This window comes from Macaca fascicularis, chromosome 2 (assembly GCF_037993035.2).
Source record: "Macaca fascicularis isolate 582-1 chromosome 2, T2T-MFA8v1.1".
Lineage (NCBI taxonomy): Eukaryota > Metazoa > Chordata > Mammalia > Primates > Cercopithecidae > Macaca > Macaca fascicularis.
The window spans coordinates 114,265,006-114,289,987 of NC_088376.1; the positions used below are offsets into that span (position 1 = coordinate 114,265,006).

Genomic DNA, 24,982 nt, shown 5'->3' on the forward strand with positions numbered 1-24,982 from the left:
CCTGATTTCTTACCCATAGTATCAGTCCTTTCTACCACTGGCTAAAGTATAGTAACTCCTTCTAAGCCAATGTTGGTGGCAATGTTGATTGAATTAAGATCCTCTAATAGTGTTCTGTTTTTTGGTAGTTACTAAGCATTCATTTTTTGAACTGTTTTAAGTAAAAAAAGCTGAGTAGATGCACTGTATGTGGATTTGTTCAGAAGAAGATAATCTTAAAATTGTGGCCTTAGGAAGAACTGTGGTCTTCCATGGTCGTGACCATTGTCAGCATTCCTGCTTGGACAGGTTCCCTGACAAGGCACCCCTTTGTATTGCTGGGTAGCTCCAATTGACAGGGGACTGTTCTCATTTTGAGTTAACTCACTGTCTGGTAACTTCTTTTCATGGCTACTGCTTCTGCAAAAAAAAAAAAAAAAAAAAGCAAATTAGTTTTGCTTTATTTCTGTCCTCTTTTAGTATCACATCACCTGCACAGAGTAGTACTGGACCTGTGTTTTTGTCCTTTTCCACATGTTTAACAGGTGCAACATAATGTCTTCTCAAACATTATCAGACTGAAGGGGCAAAATCAAATCATAGATTTGCATTTACCCTGCTTCTTCTTTGCACATTCTGTAAAAATCTGAGGCTACAAAGTTCTTTTCTGTCCTCTTTCATACAAATGTCTACTGAGCAGTACCATCTGTCCTAGGGGCTGAGATGCAATGATGAATAAAATCAGCCCATCTTCTTCAAGAACATATCTGCAGTGTCCTAAGGGGCGGCACGAACACAAGTGTAGGGCAGGGTGCTGAGGCATGTGAGGAAAGGGCCTGGGTTCTCTTCTTCTCAGAACCCTAGCACCTGTCAGGTACCTAACAATCTTTGAGTGGATAAAAGTTGAGTTAAATGCAAAAGATTCTATATGAGCCTAAAAAATAATTGCTTAAGGATACTGGAGAAGGCAGCACAGAAGTTAATTTCTCCTAAAAATAATTTGTTTAATCATTCAGTCAATGTTGCTTGATACCTGCCATGCTTCAGACATTGTACTAACCACTGGAGTTTCAGCAGGGGCCCAAATAAAAATGGCTAGGGCTTCATAGTACTTTCATTCAAGTGGGGAAAGACATACAATATACATAAAACAGATAAATACATGTATTTATCGTAATTCTAATTAATGTTGCCACCAACCTTGGCTTACAAAGTCAGTTAAAAAAAAAAAAAAAACTTGGCTGGCCGTGTCGACTCACACCTATAATCCTAGCACTTTGGGAAGCCAAGGCGGGCAGATCACCTGAGGTCAGGAGTTCAAGACCAGCCTGGCCAACATGGTGAAACCTCATCTCTACTGAAAATACAAAAATTAACCAGGCATGGTGGCATGCACCTGTAATCCAAGCTACTCGGGAGACTGAGGCACAAGAATTGCTTGAACCTGGGAGGCGGAGGTTGCAGTGAACCAAGATCGTGCCGCTGCACTCCAGCCTGGGTGACAGAGCAAAATTCCATCTCAAGAAAAAAAAAAAATAGTTGAGTACTATGAAGTAAATAAACAAGATAATGGAACAGACTAGCTGGAAAGGGGGGTTTACTTCAGATCAAGGGTTTGGGAAACCTTCTCCGAGGAGGTGATCTCCGAGCTGAAGTCAGTGTTAAGAGTTAAGGAATGAGCACTCCAGACTGAGGAAACAGAATCTTTAAAAGCCTAGATGGGAAAGGGCTTGGGTTTTGTTTTTGTTTTTGTTTTATTATTATTATTATTATTATTATTATACTTTAAGTTCTAGAGTACGTGTGCACAACGTGCAGGTTTGTTACGTATGTATACATGTGCCATGTTGGTGTGCTGCACCCATTAACTCATCATTTACATTAGATAGCATCTCCTAATGCTATCCCTCCCCCCTCCTCCCTCTCCCCTCCTTCTCCCCACGACAGGCCCCAGTGTGTGATGTTCCCCACCCTATGTCCAAGTGTTCTCATTGTTCAATTCCCACCTATGAGTGAGAACATGCGGTGTTTGGTTTTCTGTCCTTGCAATAGTTTGCTCAGAATGATGGTTTCCAGCTTCATCCATATCCCTACAAAGGACATGAACTCATCCTTTTTTATGGCTGCATAGTATTCCATGGTGTATATGTGCCACATTTTCTTAATCCAGTCTATCATTGATGGACATTTGGGTTGATTCTAAGTCTTTGCTGTTGTGAATAGATGTGCATTCGTCTTTATAGCGCATGATTTATAATCCTTTGGGTATATACCCAGTAATGGGATTGCTGGGTCAAATGGTATTTCTAGTTCTAGACCCTTGAGGAATTGCCACACTGTCTTCCACAATGGTTGAGCTAGTTTACAGTCCCACGGATAGTGTAAAAGTGTTCCTATTTCTCCACATCCTTTCCAGCACCTGTTGTTTCCTGACTTTTTAATGATCGCCATTCTAACTGGTGTGAGATGGTATCTTATTGTGGTTTTGATTTGCATTTCTCTGATGGCCAGTGATGATGAGCATTTTTTCATGTCTGTTGGCTGCATAAATATCTTGTTTTGAGAAGTGTCTGTTCATATCCTTTGCCCACATTTTGATGGCGTCGTTTGATTTTTTCTTGTAAATTTGTTTAAGTTCTTTGTAGAATCTGGATACTAGCCCTTTGTCAGATGGGTAGATTGTAACAATTTTCTCCCATTCTGTAGGTTGCCTGTTCACTCTGATGATAGTTTCTTTTGCTGTGCAGAGCTCTTTAGTTAATTAGATCCCATTTGTCAATTTTGGCTTTCTTGCCATTGCTTTTGGTGTTCTAATCATGAAGTCCTTGCCCATGCCTGTGTCCTGAATGGTATTGCCTAGGTTTTCTTCTAGGGATTTTATGGTTTTAGGTCTAACATTTAAGTCTCTAATCCATCTTGAATTAATTTTTGTTTAAGGTGTAAGGAAGGGATCCAGTTTCAGCTTCCTACATGTGGCTAGCCAGTTTTCCCAGCACCATTTATTAAATAGGGAATCCTTTCCCCATTGCTTGTTTTTGTCAGGTTTGTCAAAGATCAGATGGTTGTAGGTGTGTGGTGTTATTTCTGAGGGTCTGTTCTCTTCCATTGGTCTATATCTCTGTTTTGGTACCAGTACCATGCTGTTTTGGTTACTGTAGCCTTGCAGTATAGTTTGAAGTGAGGTAGTGTGATGCCTCCAGCTTTGCTCTTTTTCTTAGGATTATCTTCGCAATACAGGCTCTTTTTTGGTTCCATATGAGCTTTAAAGTAGTTTTTTCCAGTTCTGTGAATAAAGTTATTGGTAGCTTGATGAGGATGGCATTGAATCTATAAATTACCTTGGGCAGTACAGCCATTTTCACGGTATGGATTCTTCCTATCCATGAGCATGGAATAGTCTTCCATTTGTTTGTGTCCTCTTTTATTTCGTTGAGCAGTGGTTTGTAGTCCTCCTTGAAGAGGTCCTTGTAAGTTGGATTCCTGGGTATTTTATTCTCTTTGAAGCAATTGTGAATGGGAGTTCACTCATGATTTGGCTCTCTGTTTGTCTGTTATTGGTGTATAAGAATGCTTGTGATTTTTGCACATTCATTTTGTATCCTGAGACTTTGCTGAAGTTGCTTATCAGCTTAAGGAGATTTTGGGCTGAGACAATGGGGTTTTCTAAATATGCAATCATGTCATTTGCAAACAGGGACAATTTGACTTCTTCTTTTCTAATTGATTACCCTTTATTTCTTTCTCCTGCCTGATTGCCCTGGCCAGAACTTCCAACACTATGTTGAATAGGAGTGGTGAGAGAGGGCATCCCTGTCTTGTGCCAGTTTTCAAGGGGAATGTTTCCAGCTTTTACCCATTCAGTATGATATTGGCTGTGGGTTTGTCATAAATAGCTCGTATTATTTTGAGATATGTTCCATCAATACCTAGTTTATTGAGAGTTTTTAGCATGAAGAGCTGTTGAATTTTGTCAAAGGCCGTTTCTGCATCTGTTGAGATAATCATGTGGTTTTTGTCTTTGGTTCTGTTTACGTGATGGATTACGTTTATTGATTTGTATGTTGAACCAGCCTTGCATCCCAGGGATGAAGCCCACTGATCATGGTGGATAAGCTTTTTGATGTGCTGCTGGATTCAGTTTACCAGTATTTTATTGAGGATTTTTGCATTTTGATGTTCATCAGGCATGTTGGTCTAAAATTCTCTTTTTTCATTGTGTCTTTGCCAGAGTTTGGTATCAGGATGATGCTGGCTTCAAAAATGAGTTAGGGAGGATTCCCTCTTTTTCTATTGATTGGAATAGTTTCAGAAGGAATGGTACCAGCTCCTCCTTGTACCTCTGGTAGAATTCGGCTGTGAATCTGTCTGGTCCTGGACTTTTTTTGGTTGATAGACTATTAATTATTGCCTCAATTTCAGAGCCTGTTGTTGGTCTATTCAGGAATTCAGCTTCTTCCTGGTTTAGTCTTGGGAGGGTGTATGTGTCCAGGAATTTATCCATTTCTTCTCTAGATTTTCCAGTTTATTGAGTAGAGGTGTTTATAGTGTTCTCTGATGGTAGTTTGTATTTCTGTGGGGTCGGTGGTGATATCTCCATTATCATTTTTTATTGCGTCTATTTGATTCTTCTCTCTTCTTTATTGGTGTTGCTAGCAGTCTATCAATTTTGTTGATCTTTTCAAAAAAACCAGCTCCTGGATTCATTGATTTTTTGAAGGGTTTTTGGTGTTGCCATCTCCTTCGGTTCTCATCTTAGTTATTTCTTGCCTTCTGCTAGCTTTTGAATGTGTTTGCTCTTGCTTCTCTAGTTCTTTTAATTGTGATATTAGGGTGTCAATTTTAGATCTTTCCTGCTTTCTCTTGTGGGCATTTAGTGCTATAAATTTCCCTCTACACACTGCTTTAAATGTGTCCCAGAGGTTCTGGTACATTGGTCTTTGTTCTCATTGGTTTCAAAGAATATCTTTATTTCTGCCTTCATTTCATTACGTATGCAGTAGTCAGTCGGGAGCAGGTTGTTCAGTTTCCATGTAGTTGAGCAGTTTTGAGTGAGTTTCTTAATCCTGAGTTCTAGTTTGATTGCACTGTGGTCTGAGAGACAGTTTGTTATAATTTCTGTTCTTGTACATTTGCTGAGGAGTGCTTTACTTCCAACTATGTGGTCAATTTCGGAATAAGTGTGATGTGGTGCTAAGAAGAATGTGTATTCTGTTGATTTGGGGTGGAGGGTTCTGTAGATGTCTATTAGGTCTGCTTGCTGCAGAGCTGAGTTCAAGTCCTGGATATCCTTGTTAACTTTCTGTCTCGTTGATCTGTCTAATGTTGACAATGTGGTGTTAAAAGTCTCCCATTATTATTGTGGGGGAGTCTAAATATCTTTGTAGGTCTCTAAGGACTTGCTTTATGAATCTGGGTGCTCCTTTATTGGGTGCATATATATTTAGTATGGTTAACTCTTCTTGTTGAATTGATCCCTTTACCATTGTGTAATGGCCTTCTTTGTCTCTTTTGATCTTTGTCAGTTTAAAGTCTATTTTATCAGAGACTAGGATTGCAACCTCTGCTTTTTTTTGTTTTCCATTTGCTTGGGAAACAGCAAGCAACAGATGGGGTTCATCTTCCCCCATCCCTTTATTTTGAGCCTATGTGTGTCTCTGTATGCTAGATGGGTTTCCTGAATACAGCACACTGATGGGTCTTGACTCTTTATTCAATTTGCCAGTCTGTGTCTTATAATTGGGGCATTTAGTCCATTTACATTTAAAGTTAGTATTGTTATGTGTGAATTTCATACTGTCATTATGATGTTAGCTGGCTATTTTGCTCGTTAGTTAATGCAGTTTCTTCCTAGCATCAATGGTCTTTACAATTTGGCATGTTTTTGCAGTGGCTGGTACCAGTTGTTCCTTTCCACCTTCAGTGCTTCCTTCAGGAGCTCTTGTAAGGCAGGCCTGGTGGTGACAGAATCTCTCAGCATTTGTTTGTCTGTAAAGGATTTTATTTGTCCTTCACTTATGAAGCTTAGTTTGGCTGGATATGAAATTCTAGGTTGAAAATTCTTTTTTTTTTTTTTTTGATTTTATTTATTTATTTATTTATTTATTTTTATTATTATACTTTGAGTTCTAGGGTACATGTGCATAACGTGCAGGTTTGTTACATATGTATACTTGTGCCATGTTGCTGTGCTGCAACCATCAACTCGTCAGCACCCATCAACTCGTCATTTACATCAGGTATAACTCCCAATGCAATCCCTCCCCCCTGCCCCCTCCCCATGATAGGCCCCGGTGTGTGATGTTCCCCTTCCTGAGTCCAAGTGATCTCATTGTTCAGTTCCCACCTATGAGTGAGAACATGCGGTGTTTGGTTTTCTGTTCTTGTGATAGTTTGCTAAGAATGATGGTTTCCAGCTGCATCCATGTCCCTACAAAGGACACAAACTCATCCTTTTTTATGGCTGCATAGTATTCCATGGTGTATATGTGCCACATTTTCTTAATCCAGTCTGTCAGTGATGGACATTTGGGTTGATTCCAAGTCTTTGCTATTGTGAATAGTGCCGCAATAAACTTACGTGTGCATGTGTCTTCAGAGCAGCATGATTTATAATCCTTTGGGTATATACCCAGTAATGGGATGGCTCGGTCATATGGTACATCTAGTTCTACATCCTTGAAGAATCGCCATACTGTTTTCCATAATGGTTGAACTAGTTTACAGTCCCACCAACAGTGTAAAAGTGTTCCTGTTTCTCCACATCCTCTCCAGCACCTCTTGTTTCCTGACTTTTTAATGATCGCCATTCTGACTGGTGTGAGATGGTATCTCATTGTGGTTTTGATTTGCATTTCTCTGATAGCCAGTGTTGATGAGCATTTTTTCATGTGTCTGTTGGCTGTATGAATGTCTTCTTTTGAGAAATGTCTGTTCATATCCTTTGCCCACTTTTTGATGGGGTTGTTTGTTTTTTTCTTGTAAATTTGTTTGAGTTCTTTGTAGGTTCTGGATATTAGCCCTTTGTCAGATGAGTAGATTGCAAAAATTTTCTCCCATTCTGTAGGTTGCCTGTTCACTCTGATGGTAGTTTCTTTTGCTGTGCAGAGGCTCTTTAGTTTAATGAGATCCCATTTGTCAATTTTGGCTTTTGTTGCCATTGCTTTTGGTGTTTTAGACATGAAGTCTTTGCCCATGCCTATGTCCTGAATGGTACTACCTAGGTTTTCCTCTAGGATTTTTATGGTATTAGGTCTAACATTTAAGTCTCTAATCCATCTTGAATTAATTTTCATATAAGGAGTAAGGAAAGGATCCAGTTTCAGCTTTCTACTTATGGCTAGCCAATTTTCCCAGCACCATTTATTAAATAGGGAATCCTTTCCCCATTTCTTGTTTCTCTCAGGTTTGTCAAAGATCAGATGGCTGTAGATGTGTGGTATTATTTCTAAGGACTCTGTTCAGTTCCATTGGTCTATATCTCTGTTTTGGTACTAGTACCATGCTGTTTTGGTTACTGTAGCCTTGTAGTATAGTTTGAAGTCAGGTAGCGTGATGCCTCCAGCTTTGTTCTTTTGACTTAGGATTGTCTTGGCAATGCGGGCTCTTTTTTGGTTCCATATGAACTTTAAAGCAGTTTTTTCTAATTCTGTGAAGAAACTCATTGGTAGCTTGATGGGGATGGCATTGAATCTATAAATAACCTTGGGCAGTATGGCCATTTTCACGATATTGATTCTTCCTATCCATGAGCATGGTATGTTCTTCCATTTGTTTGTGTCCTCTTTTATTTCACTGAGCAGTGGTTTGTAGTTCTCCTTGAAGAGGTCCTTTACATCCCTTGTAAGTTGGATTCCTAGGTATTTTATTCTCTTTGAAGCAATTGTGAATGGAAGTTCATTCCTGATTTGGCTCTCTGTTTGTCTGTTACTGGTGTATATGAATGCTTGTGATTTTTGCACATTAATTTTGTATCCTGAGACTTTGCTGAAGTTGCTTGTCAGCTTAAGGAGATTTTGGGCTGAGACAATGGGGTTTTCTAAATATACAATCATGTCATCTGCAAACAGGGACAATTTGACTTCTTCTTTTCCTAACTGAATACCCTTGATTTCTTTCTCTTGCCTGATTGCCCTAGCCAGAACTTCCAACACTATGTTGAATAGGAGTGGTGAGAGAGGGCATCCCTGTCTTGTGCCAGTTTTCAAAGGGAATTTTTCCAGTTTTTGCCCATTCAGTATGATATTGGCTGTGGGTTTGTCATAAATAGCTCTTATTATTTTGAGGTACGTTCCATCAGTACCAAATTTATTGAGTGTTTTTAGCATGAAGGGCTGTTGAATTTTGTCAAAAGCCTTTTCTGCATCTATTGAGATAATCATGTGGTTCTTGTCTTTGGTTCTGTTTATATGCTGGATTATGTTTATTGATTTGCGAATGTTGAACCAGCCTTGCATCCCAGGGATGAAGCCCACTTGATCATGGTGGATAAGCTTTTTGATGTGTTGCTGAATCCGGTTTGCCAGTATTTTATTGAGGATTTTTGCATCGATGTTCATCAGGGATATTGGTCTAAAAATCTCTTTTTTTGTTGTGTCTCTGCCAGGCTTTGGTATCAGGATGATGTTGGCCTCATAAAATGAGTTAGGGAGGATTCCCTCTTTTTCTATTGATTGGAATAGTTTCAGAAGGAATGGTACCAGCTCCTCCTTGTACCTCTGGTAGAATTCAGCTGTGAATCCATCTGGTCCTGGACTTTTTTTGGTTGGTAGGCTATTAATTATTGCCTCAATTTCAGAGCCTGCTATTGGTCTATTCAGGAATTCAACTTCTTCCTGGTTTAGTCTTGGAAGAGTGTAAGCGTCCAGGAAATTATCCATTTCTTCTAGATTTTCTAGTTTATTTGCATAGAGGTGTTTATAGTATTCTCTGATGGTAGTTTGTATTTCTGTGGGGTCGGTGGTGATATCCCCTTTATCATTTTTTATTGCGTCAATTTGATTCTTCTCTCTTTTCTTCTTTATTAGTCTTGCTAGCGGTCTGTCAATTTTGTTGATCTTTTCAAAAAACCAACTCCTGGATTCATTGATTTTTTGGAGGGTTTTTTGTGTGTCTATCTCCTTCAGTTCTGCTCTGATCTTAGTTATTTCTTGCCTTCTGCTAGCTTTCGAATGTGTTTGTTCTTGCTTCTCTAGTTCTTTTAATTGCAATGTTAGAGTGTCAATTTTAGATCTTTCCTGCTTTCTCTTGTGGGCATTTAGTGCTATAAATTTCCCTCTACACACTGCTTTAAATGTGTCCCAGAGATTCTGGTGTGTTGTATCTTTGTTCTCATTGGTTTCAAAGAACTTCTTTATTTCTGCCTTCATTTCGTTATGTACCCAGTAGTCAGTCGGGAGCAGGTTGTTCAGTTTCCATGTAGTTGAGCGGATTTGATTGAGTTTCTTAGTCCTGAGTTCTAGTTTGATTGCACTGTGGTCTGAGAGACAGTTTGTTATAATTTCTGTTCTTGTGCATTTGCTGAGGAGTGCTTTACTTCCAATTATGTGGTCAATTTTGGAGTAAGTGCGATGTGGTGCTGAGAAGAATGTATATTCTGTTGATTTGGGGTGGAGAGTTCTATAGATGTCTATTAGGTCTGCTTGCTGCAGAGCTGAGTTCAATTCCTGGATATCCTTGTTAACTTTCTGTCTCATTGATCTGTCTAATGTTGACAGTGGGGTGTTGAAGTCTCCCATTATTATTGTATGGGAGTCTAAGTCTCTTTGTAAGTCTCTAAGGACTTGCTTTATGAATCAGGGTGCTCCTGTATTGGGTGCATATATATTTAGGATAGTTAGCTCTTCCTGTTGAATTGATCCCTTTACCATTATGTAATGGCCTTCATTGTCTCTTTTCATCTTTGATGGTTTAAAGTCTGTTTTATCAGAGACTAGTATTGCAACCCCTGCTTTTTTTTGTTCTCCATTTGCTTGGTAAATCTTCCTCCATCCCTTTATTTTGAGTCTATGTATGTCTCTGCATGTGAGATGGGTCTCCTGAATACAGCAGACTGATGGGTCTTGACTCTTTATCCAGTTTGCCAGTCTGTGTCTTTTAATTGGAGCATTTAGTCCATTTACATTTAAGGTTAAGATTGTTATGTGTGAACTTGATCCTGCCATTATGATATTAACTGATTATTTTGCTCGTTAGTTGATGCAGTTTCTTCCTAGCCTCGATGGTCTTTACATTTTGGCATGTTTTTGCAATGGCTGGTACCGGTTGTTCTTTTCCATGTTGAGTGCTTCCTTCAGGGTCTCTTGTAAGGCAGGCCTAGTGGTGACAAAATCTCTAAGCATTTGCTTATCTGTAAAGGATTTTATTTCTCCTTCACTGATGAAACTTAGTTTGGCTGGATATGAAATTCTGGGTTGAAAATTCTTTTCTTTAAGAATGTTGAATATTGGCCCCCACTCTCTTCTGGCTTGGAGAGTTTCTGCCGAGAGATCTGCTGTTAGTCTGATGGGCTTCCCTTTGTGGGTAACCCGACCTTTCTCTCTGGCTGCCCTTAAGATTTTTTCCTTCATTTCAACTTTGGTGAATCTGGTAATTATGTGTCTTGGAGTTGCTCTTCTCGAGGAGTATCTTTGTGGCGTTCTCTGTATTTCCTGGTTTTGAATGTTGGCCTGCCCTACTAGGTTGGGGAAGTTCTTCTGGATGATATCCTGAAGAGTGTTTTCCAACTTGGTTCCATTTTCCCCCTCACTTTCAGGCACCCCAATCAGACGTAGATTTGGTCTTTTTACATAATCCCATACTTCTTGCAGGCTTTGTTCATTTCTTTTTACTCTTTTTTCTTTTGGTTTCTCTTCTTGCTTCATTTCATTCATTTGATCCTCAATCACTGATACTCTTTCTTCCAGTTGATCGAGTCGGTTACTGAAGCTTGTGCATTTGTCATGTATTTCTCGTGTCGTGGTTTTCATCTCTTTCGTTTATGACCTTCTCTGCATTAATTACTCTAGCCATCAATTCTTCCACTTTTTTTTCAAGATTTGTAGTTTCTTTGCACTGGGTACGTAATTCCTCCTTTAGCTATGAGAAGTTTGATGGACTGAAGCCTTCTTCTCTCATCTCGTCAAAGTCATTCTCCATCCAGCTTTGATCCATTGCTGGCGATGAGCTGCGCTCCTTTGCCGGGGGAGATGTGCTCTTATTTTTTGAATTTCCAGGTTTTCTGCCCTGCTTTTTCCCCATCTTTGTGGTTTTATCTGCCTCTGGTCTTTGATGATGGTGACATACTGATGGGGATTTGGTGTAGGTGTCCTTCCTGTTTGATAGTTTTCCTTCTAACAGTCAGGACCCTCAGCTGTAGGTCTGTTGGAGATTGCTTGAGGTCCACTCCAGACCCTGTTTGCCTGGGTATCAGCAGCAGAGGCTGCAGAAGATAGAATATTGCTGAACAGCGAGTGTACCTGTCTGATTCTTGCTTTGGAAGCTTCCTCTCAGGGGGGTACTCCACACTGTGAGGTGTGGGGTGTCAGACTGCCCCTAGTGGGGGATGTCTCCCAGTTAGGCTACTCAGGGGTCAGGGACCCACTTGAGCAGGCAGTCTGTCCCTTCTCAGCTCTCAACCTCTGTGTTGGGAGATCCACTGCTCTCTTCAAAGCTGTCAGACAGAGTCGTTTGCGTCTGCACACGTTTCTGCTGCGTTTGTTATTGTTTACTGTGCCCTGTCCCCAGATCCCCTAGGATCTCTTTTCTTACAGTCTACAGAGACAGGCAGGTTTCCTTGAGCTGCTGTGAGCTCCACCCAGTTCGAGCTTCCCAGCGGCTTTGTTTACCTACTTAAGCCTCAGCAATGGCAGGCGCCCCTCCCCCAGCCTCGCTGCTGCCTTGCCAGTAGATCACAGACTGCTGTGCTAGCAATGAGGGAGGCTCCATGGGCTTGGGACCCTCCCGGCCAGGTGTGGGATATAATCTCCTGGTGTACCCGTTAGCTTAAAGCGCAGTATTGGGGTGGGAGTTACCCGATTTTCCAGGTGTTGTGTATCTCAGTTCCCCTGGCTAGGAAAAGGGATTCCCTTCCCCCTTGCGCTTCCCAGGTGAGGCGATGCCTCACCCTGCTTCAGCTCTCGCTGGTCGGGCTGCAGCAGCTGACCAGCACCGATTGTCCGGCACTCCCCAGTGAGATGAACCCAGTACCTCAGTTGAAAATGCAGAAATCACCGGTCTTCTGTGTCGCTCGCACTGGGAGTTGGAGACTGGAGCTGTTCCTATTCGACCATCTTGCTCCGCCCCCCCGAAAATTCTTTTCTTTAAGAATGTTAAATATTGGCCCCCACTCTCTTCTGGCTTGTAGAGTTTCTGCCAAGAGAGCCGCTGTTAGTCTGATGGGCTTCCATTTGTGAGTAACCCAGTCTTTCTCTCTGGCTGCCCTTAACATTTTTTTCTTTATTTCAACTTTCAATTATGTGTCTTGGAGTTTCTCTTCTTGGGGAGTATCTTTGTGGTGTTCTTTGTATTTCCTGAATTTGAATGTTGGCCTGCCTTGTTAGGTTGGGGAAGTTCTCCTGGATAATATCCTGAAGAGTGTTTTCCAGCTTGGTTCCATTCTCCCTGTCACTTTCAGGTACACCAGTCAGACATAGATTTGGTCTTTTCACATAGTCCCATATTTATTGGAGGCTTTGTTCATTTCTTTTTACTCTTTTTTCTCTTAAACTTCTCACTTCATTTCATTCATTTGATCTTCAATCACTGATCCCCTTTCTTCCTCTTGATCGAATCGGCTAGTGAAGCTTGTGCATGTGTTATGTAGTTCTTGTGCTATGGTTTTCAGCTCCATCGGGTCATTTAACGTCTTCTCTACACTGTGTGTTCTAGTTAGCCACTCCTGGCCTTGGGTGATCCACCCACTTCCACCTTCCAAAGTCCTGGAATTACAGGGATGAGCCACTGCACCGGGCCCCAAGAGCTTGGATTTTTAAGGAACCAAAAGGCAATTGATGTGGCTAAAGCAAGGGCTTTCAAATGCTAGATTGGATGTAGAAGATGATAATAAGGGAGAACTGTGACTGTTTCTAAGGGGTCTTTGCTAAATCAGCTGAGTTGATGGCAAGGCCATTTATGGAGGTACAGAATTCTGGGAAAGATAAGGTTTGGGTAGGGAAAAGGAAGAATTCCCTTTCGGGGAGCATTTTTCTGAGGTGTTTTCATATTTGTTCTCACCATTTCACACTTGTTCTGTAATATATCCAACACTAAGGTTTTATCATTTCATTTCCTCTTCTTTATCTGATTTCAGTTTACATGTCTCCTTCACCAAATTAGTAAGTTTCCATCTAATCCTGTTTTCCTCCTTCTTCGTAGGATGCATGCTCCTGGCCTGATACTTCTCGTTCCAGTATCAAAAGCCATGAACCAGGAAACTTCTTCCTTAATACTTTTGATTCAATATATCTTTCCACTCATAACCTTATCTCTTCCTTTTACCTTCAGAATCATGACCTTAAAAAAAGTTCTGTTGAAGAAGGTGAAAATAAAAAGTTCATTATTTCTTACTTGGTTTTATTGTTTGTTCACAATGTGAGAGGCATGCAGGGGTGTCATTGTGGGTTTTAGGGTGGCTCTTCACAAGGCATTCTAAAACAACAGCACACTTTTCCATGCTGAGCTGTATCAGTTCCTTAGCAAGTAGCCACAAGGAGGAAAGAGAGGGCACGGTGGATCTTCTTGGTGATACAAACATGGTAATAACTTTTAGGATCTCTTTTCTTACAGGTTTATTAACTTAAGCAAAAATGGACAGGGCAGCTGCTTGAGCCACAGTTAAGTGCTCCATTGTCTCTACACAGTAATCGGAGCACCTTTAAAGCTTGAACAAATTCCACAGGCTCCACCTCTCACCTTCTATTCCACTCCTCTGCCCCACTCTCCTTCCCCAGTTGAATCTGTCAGAGGTGGCCAGCATCACCTGGTCCTGATCAAGATGGTACTGATCCAAAAATTCAAGAGATTCAAGAGGAGTGGGGAGGAGGGAAGTCAGGTACTGACGAATGACTGGAAGTGGCTTTATTTTCCATGTCCTCATCCGGGTTTGCATGGAGACTTCTCTGACATCAGCCTTGTGCTCCTCTGCTAGTTGTCTTATATTGTGTAACCTAATAGAGGAAGCAAGCTCTCATGCCCAAAAGGTGCAAGTCACTTTGCTGTCTAGTTCTACCTCCCTGAAACTGGCAAATGTTTAATGCCACTCATTACATCTCTTGTGGTAGCTGTTTCAAACTTAAAAACCAAACAAACAAAAAAACTTTTTAAAATTAGAAGAGTAGTATGGAGCACATAATTAGATTTGCCTACCTCTCAGGTGTCCTAAAATTATACTTTTCAGAAAAAATATTAGTTTATTTTACTGTCTTTATTTCCAGTGCTCCACGTAATTACCAATCCTTCCTGCATCTTCTGGGGCTTGGGCATATGATAGTAGGATGCTCAATAAGTTCATGTTCTTCTTCTATGCATAGTACATTTTTGGTGAATCTTTCCAGGTCTTAGCATGCTTTTCATTTTCTATGTGACTTAACTGAGGAAGCAATCCTGGCCTTTTTAGGCTGCTCCAAGATCTATTCTATCTTTTACCTATAGGGATTCTAATCCCTACCTCTAAGGATTCCAGAGTGTCAATCCTGACCCTGTCCCTCTTTTGTCCTCTGCTGAGCCCAGCAAGCCATGTTAATCATACAAAACCAAAGTACCTAAAGGGAAAGGTCAGACCTGCTACCTAGCCATTTAGTTTGGAAAATGTGCACGTTTATTTTCTTTATTTTAATAGAAAATACGTCCTACTTCAGTGACTTCAAACTGGCGTGACCTAATAAATGAAGCTGGCTCAGAAGCGTATACTTTCTGCTTCATGGGCCCGAAGAGTCACCGCAATATAGACATACTAGAGCAGTGGCAGAGTCCAGCCTGCAAGTGTCTGGGTTTAACAACTGACAGATTTTTCAAGTTCTTTATAGACTAGGCATTAAAAAGGTACTAGAACAGAGGGTGTAGCATTTATGGAGACGAGGCCACACACTCATTTCTTCTACAGAATCATCTGATACAATCCCTGGATGACACATTTTCTAAACTGGCATTCCCCAGTGCCAACTGAATTTTGTATGGGCCACAAAATATTAAGTTCTGCTTTTCCAAACCGTCTAACAGCTGGATAGATCATGAAAGGGAGTTCAGGAATTGTTTCCTGTTTATGTTTCAAGTACCTGACTTCTGTTTGTTTCAGCGTTGCAGAAGTTTCTCTCCATTATCTCTTCCTTTTCAGTGTCTGGGAAATCTGTGTTTTTTTGGTTTTTTTTGTTTTTTTAATTAGAAAACATAGTATTGGGTCTTGAATGTGTTCTCTTAAAAGGAAATTACTCTGTAAGCATGGGCCAAGCGTCAGGAACTCCTCAGAATCAGATTCTGCTCCCAAACTTTTTGCAGAAGCTTCATCTTATACTATTTATGAACTGTTTATGGCAGATGTCTTTGTGGAAAGAGGGTGGATACTGGATGTATCAGGCCTATCGGCTGCTGTGCAGCCTGGGACAAGTTTTCTTCAGATTTCTGTGACCCCTGGTGAAAAAGGAGGAACTGTGTCAGGCCCCAGCTATATCTTAAAGATGTAGGAGACTCCTAAGTCTGAGGACTCCTGAGTCCTTTAGGATACTTCCTTCTTGCAGTAAACTTGAGTGTTTCTTACATCCTTGCCTTGTGACCCTTTTATTTCCAGACCTGAAAAAAAATACAAAGAAACTTATTTTTTAAACTCTGAATGTTCTTGAATTCAACTATTTCTATAACAGTCTATGGCTCCTTAATTCCAGAACCTCAGAAAACAGTTGTGAAATTATTTAATGATTCTTTCAATAAGAAGGTAGCTGCTGCTTAGTGACAATTTGGATATTTGAGAAAAAAATTTAAAAAATAAAGTGCCTATCTATCTCCATAGTTAGAACTGTCCATCACCTGATTTTGATATAGAAACTGCTGTTACTTTGCCCTTTGTTTTCTGCTATGTGAGTTCCTGACCATCTTCAACACCTCTCCATCACTTTTTCTCCCACACTTTCCAGGCCTTGGAGTACCTTTTCAAGTTCATTGTACAGTCACGGATCCTGTACTCACGAGCCACTTGTGGAATGGAAGAGGAACAATTCAGATCGAGTATCCAAGAACTTTTCCAGTCCATCCGGTTTGTGCTCAGTCTGGACAGCAGAAACTCAGAAACACTCCTTTTTACTCAGGTTCGCACACTGCAGGGAAGCTTTGCTGCTGGGTTCCTCTTTCTCAGCGGGTGGTTTCTTTGTCTTCTGGTTTTCAGAGATGAAGAAACCCTGCCAGGATCATGTGTGTTGGGTAAAGGGTGATTTATAAGGAAATACCTGATACAACAAAATGCTGCTTTTACTGCAAATCTGGCCGTGCCTCAGCTGCCAGATGTAAAACAGCTCATTGGCTTTATGTTGGAGATGAAGCACAAATTTGTTCTTGTGAACAGTCTTTAGACCAAATTTATTTAGCTACATACTACTTAGTTTTTTATGAACATCTTATTCATAGGAGATAATCAGAATGTATGGGGAATTTTATTTCCTGATTAAGCATTGTATTAACGAAAGTTGGGCACAGTGGCTCACGCCTGTAATCCTAGCACTTTGGGAGGCCAAGGTGGGCGGATTGCTTGAGCTCAGGAGTTCAAGACCACCCTGGGCAACATGATGAAACCCCATCTCTACTAAAAATAGAAAAAATTAGCATGCACCTGTAGTCCTGGCTACTCAGGAGGCTGAGGCAGGAGAATTGCTTGAACCCGGGAGGTGGAGGTTGCCATGAGCCAAGATTGCACCACTGCACTCCAGCCTGGGCAATAGAGTGAGACTGTCTCCAAAAAGAAAAAGGAAAAAAGAAAATTTAGATTAGCTTTTGTCCATTCCAGAAGTTGAATGAAATAATTTGTAAAACAGTAGGATTAACTAGGAAGCTTTGGCTAAGAATTAAGATTAAATTAGGATCAGAGGGCTGGCAAGATGGCCAAATAGGAACATCTCTGGACTACAGCTCCCAGTGAGATCAACGCAAAAGGCGGATGATCTGCATTTCCAACTGAGGTACCCGGCTCATCTCACTGGGACTGGGTAGACAGTGGGTGCACCCATGAAGGGCAAGCAGAAGCAGGGTGGGGTGTCGCCTCACCTGGGAAGCTCAAGGGGTTAGGGAACTCCCTCCCTTAACCAAGGGAAGCCAGGAGAGACTGTGCCTTGAGGAACGGTGCATTCCGGCCCAGATACTACGCTTTTCCCACAGTCTTTGCAACCCGCAGACCAGGAGATTCCCTCAGGTGCCTACACTACCAGGGCCCTGGGTTTCAAGCACAAAACTGGGCGGCTGATTGGGCAGACACTGAGCTAGCAGCAGGAGTTTTTTTCATACCCCAGTGGAACCTGGAACACCAGCGAGACAGAACTGTTCACTCCCCTGGAAAGGGGGCTGAAGCCAGGAAGCCAAGTGGTCTAGCTCAGCGAATCCCACCCCCATGGAGCCCAGCAAGCTGAGATCCACTGGCTTGAAATTCTCACTGCCAGCACAGCAGTCTGACGTCGACCTGGCACACTCAATCTTGGTCAGGGAAGGGGCATCCACCATTACAGAGGCTTGAGAAGGCAGTTGTCCCCTCACAGTGTAAGAAAGGCTGACAGGAACTTTGGAGGGGGCAGAGCCCACCACAGTGCTGTCAATCTACCATAGCCAGACCGCCTCTCTAGGTTCCTCCTCTCTGGGCAGGGCATCTGTGAAAGAAAGGCATCAAGCCCAGTCAGGGGCTTACAGGTCCAACTCCCATCTCCCTGGGACAGAGCACCTGGGGGAAGGGGCAGCTATGGGCACAGCTTCAGCAGACTTAAGTGTTCTTGCCTGCCGACTCTGAAGGGAGTGGCAGATCTCCCAGCACAGTGCTCGAGCTCCGCTAAGGGACAGACTGTCTCCTTAAGTGGATCCCTGACCCCCATGCCTCCTGACTGGGAGACACTTCCCAGTAGGGGACGACAGACACCTCATACAGGAGAGCTGTGGCTGGCATCTGGTGGGTGCCACTCTGGGAAGAAGCTTCCAGAGGAAGAAATAGGCAACAATCTTTGCTGTTCTGCAGCCTCCGCTGGCAACCTATAGAATAGGAGAAAATTTTTGCTATCTATCCATCTGACAAAGGGCTAACATCCAAAATCTACAAAGAACTTAAACAAATTTACAAGAAAAAAAAAAAACATAAAAAAGTGGGCAAAGGAGATGAACAAACACTTCTCAAAAGAAGACATTTACATGGCCAACAAACATGAAAAAAACTCATCATCACTGGTCATTAGAGAAATGCAAATCAAAACCACAATGAGATACCATCTCACACCAGTTAGAATGGCGATCATTTAAAAGTCAGGAAACAACAGATGCTGGAGAGATGTGGAGAAATAGGAACACTTTTACACTGTTGGTGGGAGTGTAAATTAGTTCAACCATTGTGGAAGACAGTGTGGTGATTCCTCAAGGATCTAGAGCTAGAAATACCATTTGACCCAGCAATCCCATTACTGGGTATATACCCAAAGGATTATAAATCATTCTACTATAAAGACACATACACACGTATGTTTTTTTCTTTCTTTTTCTTTTTCTTTTTCTTTTTTTTTTTGAAATGGAGTTTCACTCTTGTTGCCCAAGCTGGAGTGCAATGGAGCGATCTCAGCTCACTGCAACCTCCACCTCCCGTGTTCAAGCGATTCTCCCGCCTCAACCTCCTGAGTAGCTGGGATTACAGGCGCACACCACCATGTTCAGCTAATTTTTTATATTTTTATTAGAAATGGGGTTTCACCCTGTTTGCCAGGCTAGTCTTGAACTCCTGACCTCAGGTGATCCACCTGCCTCACCCTCTCAAAGTGCTGGTATTACAGGCATGAGCCACCGCGCCCAGCCACACACGGATGTTTATTGCAGCACTGCTGACAATAACAAAGATTTGGAACCGACCCAAATGCCCATCAGTCATAGACTAGGTAAAGAAAATGTGGCACATATACACCATGGAATACTATGCAGTCATAAAAAACGAAGAGTTTATGTCCTTTGCAGGGACATGGATGAAGCTGGAAACCATCATTCTCAGTCAACTAACACAGGAGCAGAAAACCAAACACCACATGTTCTCACTCATATGTGGCATATGTGGGAGGTGAACAAGGAGAACACATGGACACAGGGAGGGGAACATACACACCTAGGGGGGATCGGGGGACTAGGAGAGGGATAGCATTAGGAGAAATACCTAACGTAGATGACGGATTGATGGGTGCAGCACACCGCCATGGCACGTGTATACCTATGTAACAAACCTGCACGTTCTGCACATGCATCCCAGAACTTAAAGTATAATAAATTAATTAATTAAAATGAAACTTCAAAAAAAGATTAGATTAGATTCAATATTAGAAATACCAGTATGGGAAGAAAATTTGGTTTCTTTTATTAAAACTACCTGGCCAATCACCTGAGCCCAAGAAGTTAAGGCTACAGTGAGCTGTGATTGGACCACTGCACTCCAGCCTGGCCACAGAGTAAGACACTGTCTCGAAAACGAACAAAACTGCCTGGCCAGCTAATCTTTTACCTTTCCACACAGTCTTACCCTAGAACAAATCAAGAATTCATTACCCCAGTCAAAAGGGAAGTATTTTTCCTTACAAAATGAATGTCAGAATTTTTATGTAATGGATTATATTCTTCAACTTTTTGAAGCTAAATATTACGCCAAAACCTGTAAGCAAAGATCAGAGAGCCTCTCTCATGTCCAGTCATTCAGTCACTGCCAAGTATATTGTTAGCCCAAGTATATATTTAAACTGTCTCATTTAAGATTAAAATTAAAAAACAAAAAGTTTAAAAAAAAAATTTTGTTTTCCACTTGCCTCTGTGTTGCCTCTTGATACCAGTCGCCTGTAGGTTTCTCAGCCCAGAGGACAGGTAATCAACTGGGAGTACCTTAAGACTTCCTTGACTCTATAAGGAAATATACTCTATAAGGGAGTCTATAAGGAACTCTATAAGGGAGTACCTCAAGGCTTCCAGGTGCTTCTGTAAGGAAGACACCTGTGATCTCCCCTTCTAAGTACCTTAAGCTGCTCATGTTCCTCTTCCGTTCCCCTCCCACAGCCAGAATACGGAGAGATTAGAGGTAGCTAGCAAAGCAATGCACATATGCTTTCTGGGAACTTGGTAACACAGTAATGCCCTGTATTGAGTGGCACACTCCTACTACATCAAGATAAATAGCTTAGATCTGGTCTCAGCTAAGACCTGGGTGAGAATCTGACCACCTTCTTTGGTGCAAGGCTCATGTTTCGTGAGTTTCACATATATGTGTGTGTGTGTGTGTGTGTGTGTGTGTATGTGTGTGTATATATATAGAGAGAGAGATACACACACACACATGTATGCATATTATTCACTTAGACTTTATATCTTTGATTATGACCACTAGAAGATGTCAGGGTGTGAAAGTCCTTCTGTCCTGGTGTCTAAGTACAGGATATTTCACCATTTAAGAAAGCAAATGAGTTACTGTTTGTTATTGATTATAAAGCACCTACTTCACCACTCCTTTGTTTTTTATATCTAAGCTGCTAACAATATGTTTTGTTCTGGTTCTAATTACTGCGAAACAATCTCCTCAATATTCCAGGAGTTATAAATCTGCAGATAGAACTCATATAAGTGCTCCAGTTGGGCCTGGCCTGAATAAAAACCACAGCACAAGCCTGTTTTCCATGGCATAAATTTTCACTCACTCTAAGCCAGTGTCTGTTGCCTGATAGAGCAGTCAGGAAAACAGCCTTCCCTCCCCAGCCTGCCATTTGGGAAGGGTGCGTTCTCACCTTTTTGTCTCAAGGTGGCACTCCATTTCTCTTTGTAAATCCTGAGTTAATGGCATAAGGGGACTGAGAAGTGAAAAAAAGTCTTCATGCTGCTTCCACTTCCACAAGAGAAAATCATGAGAACCAGCATATATCAAAGGCCTATTGTGTTCCAGACATTCTACTGGAAACTTTATGTAAAAATTTCCCTCATACCAGCATCAAGAAATAAGTAATAGCATCATCCCCATTTTATAGATGGGGAAACAGAGAATTAGGTTAACTTGCCAAAGTTTATGTGTCAGGTAAGTGGTAAAGCTCGAATTTGAACTCGTGTAATTCCAAAACCCATTCTCTTTCTCTTATAGTGCTCTGCCTCCCAAAGGTTCTGGAACTGTTCTATTATCAGATTTTTCTCAAGAAACTACCTTGTGGTCTACCAGAGCTTACATCCTAGAAGAAAAGCCTAACATGCACACTCCCACTCCCCTTGCTTGGGTGTCTAGGTCGCTGAACTCTAAGCCCACGTCAACAGTCCTCAAGAGTTTATGGCTAACCAAATACACAGATTTCTCATCCTCTTGAATTTACTCTTGAGACTACCAGGCATCACTTATGAAAAAAATAATTTATGAAGCCTTCATATTTCATGGTTGCAAATAAGAATCTCTATTCTGGGGAAATGGTACAGCTCTCAGAACTGGATCATTGGCTGCAGGGCTGTGAGCAGAGTTCAGCTGATGCTGCTTGAAGGAACTCAGCTCTCTGCCATACTTTCTTGAGTTTGGAACCAAAATTGGAAAGTTAAGAACTTGATCATAGAGATGAACAAAAATATAAATACATTTTATGAACAAAAACAGCTGTGGATCTTAAGCCACACTGAGCAGATTTTTCTTTATACCCCATTCTTTTGCCAGCAAATGCTATATGCAAGTTATGAAAGCCTCAGATTTCCTGGATCCCAGTAAATTATCTTGTTTTGGTTTCCTTTTTGGTTTTTCCTGCTCCATGCCTGAGTGCTGTAGTCAGTGGCCAGGGAGGAGCCCACCTAAGGCAGAGATGCTACAGTGCCTTCTCAGCCTCTTACCACCTTGTGTCATTGTCTGAGTGTGAAAGATAGACACACACCCTAATTCTGTGCTAACCATAGCTTCATTTACTTCTGCAGGCTGCACTCCTCAATTCTTTCCCAACCATCTTTGACGAGCTGCTGCAAATGTTCACCGTGCAAGAGGTGGCAGAGTTTGTGAGAGGGACACTGGGGAGCATGCCCAGCACTGTGCACATTGGGCAGTCAATGGACGTGGTCAAGCTGCAGTCCATTGCCAGGACAGTGGATAGCCGCCTGTTTTCTTTCTCAGGTAAATCAAGTTGGGATGAGAGTCAGACTCACCTTTCCTTCCTTCTAGGGGTGATAGCCAAGTGATAATCAAAGGATCAGTTTCCTCAACCATTATGCAAGAAACCAGTGACCCTTAAGATGCAGAATATTTTGGTAAACTATAATAGAGAATGTAGCCAAGACCTAGGTCTACTGTCTTACTCACAGTTTATTCCTAGGAATCCACACATACGGGCATGTCACTGGGGTGGTGTCTGAGTCCATTCAGGCTACTGTAACAGAATACCATAGACTGGGTGGCGTGTAAACAACAAACTTTCTCAGTTCTGGAGGTTAGGAAGTCTAAGATCAAAGCACCAGCAGATTCAGTGTCTGGTGAGGCCTACTTCCTGGTTCATAGACAGCTGTCTTCTCTCTGTGTTGTCACATAGCAGAAGGGGCAAGGCAGCTCTCTGGGGTCTCTTTTTTTAAAAGGTCACTAATCTTGTTCATAAGGGCCCTGCCTCCAGGCCCACAGCTTCCAAGAACAGAGCTTGCCATACACTCAGGAAGGGAAGGAGAGGAAGAGAGAAGGGACTATCTCAAGGAAACAAGGATAAGCCAAGAAAATAAAAGAGGCCCTACAGATGACTTGAGGTCAGGAGTTCAAGACTAGCCTGGCAAACAGGGTGAAACCCTATCTCTACTAAAAATACAAAAAATTAGCCAGGCGTGGTGGTGGGCACCTGTAATCCCAGCTACTCAGGAGGCTAAGGCAGGAGAATTGCTTGAACCCAGGAGGCAGAGGTGGCGGTAAGCTGAGATCATGCCATTATACTCCAACCAGGGCAACAGAGCGAGACTATCTCAAAAAAAAAAAAAAAAGGGCCCTGAAAGGGGGCCCTGAGGACCCTGTGCTTTCTTGTTTCCTTGCCATACCAGTCGATACATTTTCCGAAAGTCTTTGGAGAACCAACAAGGATTAGAGAGAGGAATAGACAGGGAGCTCTTTATGCTCCCCAAAGGGTCAGGACAATCTAATATATTAGCAGCCTAGTCTGTCTTTCACGAAGAACTTCTGGTTTTGTTCCTGAAGCCACATCATATGTGATCAAGTTCTGCCTTGCAGGGACAACCAAATGCTCAATGGCCATATATTAAGATCAATATGAGCCTAATTCTTTAAATATAATATCATTGTGCTAGGATAAACTTCTGAGGCACCAAAATAAATCCAAAACACCAGCAAAACAATTATTAGAATTTTTATAATTTTGGTGGTTAATTTTTTAGGTTTGACTTTTTTTTTTTTTTTTTTTAATGAGATGCAGTCTCGCTCTGTTGCCCAGGCTGGAGTCCAGTGGCGTGATCTTGGCTCATCGCAACCTCTGCCTCCCAGGTTCAAACGATTCCCCTGCCTCAGCCTCTCGAGTAGTTGGGACTACAGGCATGCAACACCATGCCTGGCTAAATTTTTTTTTTTTTTTTTTTGTATTTTTAGTAGAGACGGGGTTTCACCATGTTGGCCAGGCTGGTCTCGAACTCCTGATCTCATGATCCACCCATCTCAGCCTCCCAAAGTTCTGGGATTATAGGCGTGAGACATGGCACCCGGCCAGGTTTGACTTTTAAAGTATAAGACCAAAAATTTCTCAGCCCAGTGCTACACATATTTGTAATACTAAATAAGTGTTCCCCTTGACTTAGCTCTGCCAGCGTATGGTATTGCTAGTAGTAGTAAAGCTGCCACCAAGAAAGTCATCTTTTTTCGACCAGTAACTGTTTATGCTGGTAAACAATTCTCTCTTCAGCTCCTATGTTGAAGATTTTATTAATGGTTTGGGCACACTGTCACTGAAGGCCACTGTACACACTTGAGCTTTGTGCACTGCTTAAAAGAAAATGCTTTCAGCTGGGTGTGGTGGCTCACGCCTGTAATCCCAGTACTTTGAGAGGTCGAGGTGGGCGGATCATGAGGTCAGGAGATTGAGACATCCTGGCTAAAACGGTGAAACCCCGTCTCTACTAAAAATACAAAAAATTAGCCGGGCGTGGTGGCGGGTGCCTGTAGTCCCAGCTACTCAGGAGGCTGAGGCAGGAGCATGGCGTGAACCCAGGAGGCGGAACTTGCAGTGAACTGAGATCGCACCACTGCTCTCCAGCCTGGGCGACAGAGCAAGACTCTGTCTCAAAAAAAAAAAAAAAATGCTTTCAAAATATGTGGGAAGGGGAACAGCAGACTGCTCTCACTGACATACTTTATTTCTAATATCTCTGCATGTACTTGCTGCTTCACACAAACACTTAAGAAAAATTTTCTTGATACTTATGTGGCCTTGGACTATGTAATTGGATTTTAGATGACAAACACCGCCAAAATTTTGTTTGCATCTCACTTTCATTGAATGCCTGAGTTGCAGCATCTTCCCTGAAGCAAAAGGTTCTTTACCAGTGATGTCCTTTAACCAGCACTGGTATTCTCAAAGTATAAGTTTGGTCTCTTCTTCAGCAGGTTCTAGTAACAAACCACTGTTTTTTTCTGTAAGCAGCTATTGGTTATTACAAATACTAAGTATGTTGGTATTTTCATCCACACAGTGCGGTATCAACTTTTTTTATTCAAGCAGCCTTTTAAATCTAGACTAGCTAGTATTCTATCCTGTTTGAACATATTCTAAGCATTTGACAAGGCAGGCCCAAATTTCTTATATATCATGTAATTTGTCTTTGACTGAAAAAGATTTTATGTCTG

General features: G+C 41.8%; 1 protein-coding gene across 17 annotated transcripts in view; it reads left to right on the top strand.

Annotated features, from left to right (window-relative positions):
• DOCK3 (dedicator of cytokinesis 3) overlaps positions 1 to 24,982 on the top strand; it is a 687,722-nt gene that overhangs the window by 552,980 nt on the left and 109,760 nt on the right. For all 17 annotated transcript variants that reach the window (XM_005547251.5, XM_005547256.5, XM_005547252.5 and 14 more), the window contains exons 23-24: positions 16,080 to 16,250; positions 22,078 to 22,270. In XM_005547251.5, coding sequence (XP_005547308.1) covers positions 16,080 to 16,250; positions 22,078 to 22,270 — 364 coding nt within the window. The remainder of the gene's footprint in view (positions 1 to 16,079; positions 16,251 to 22,077; positions 22,271 to 24,982) is intronic.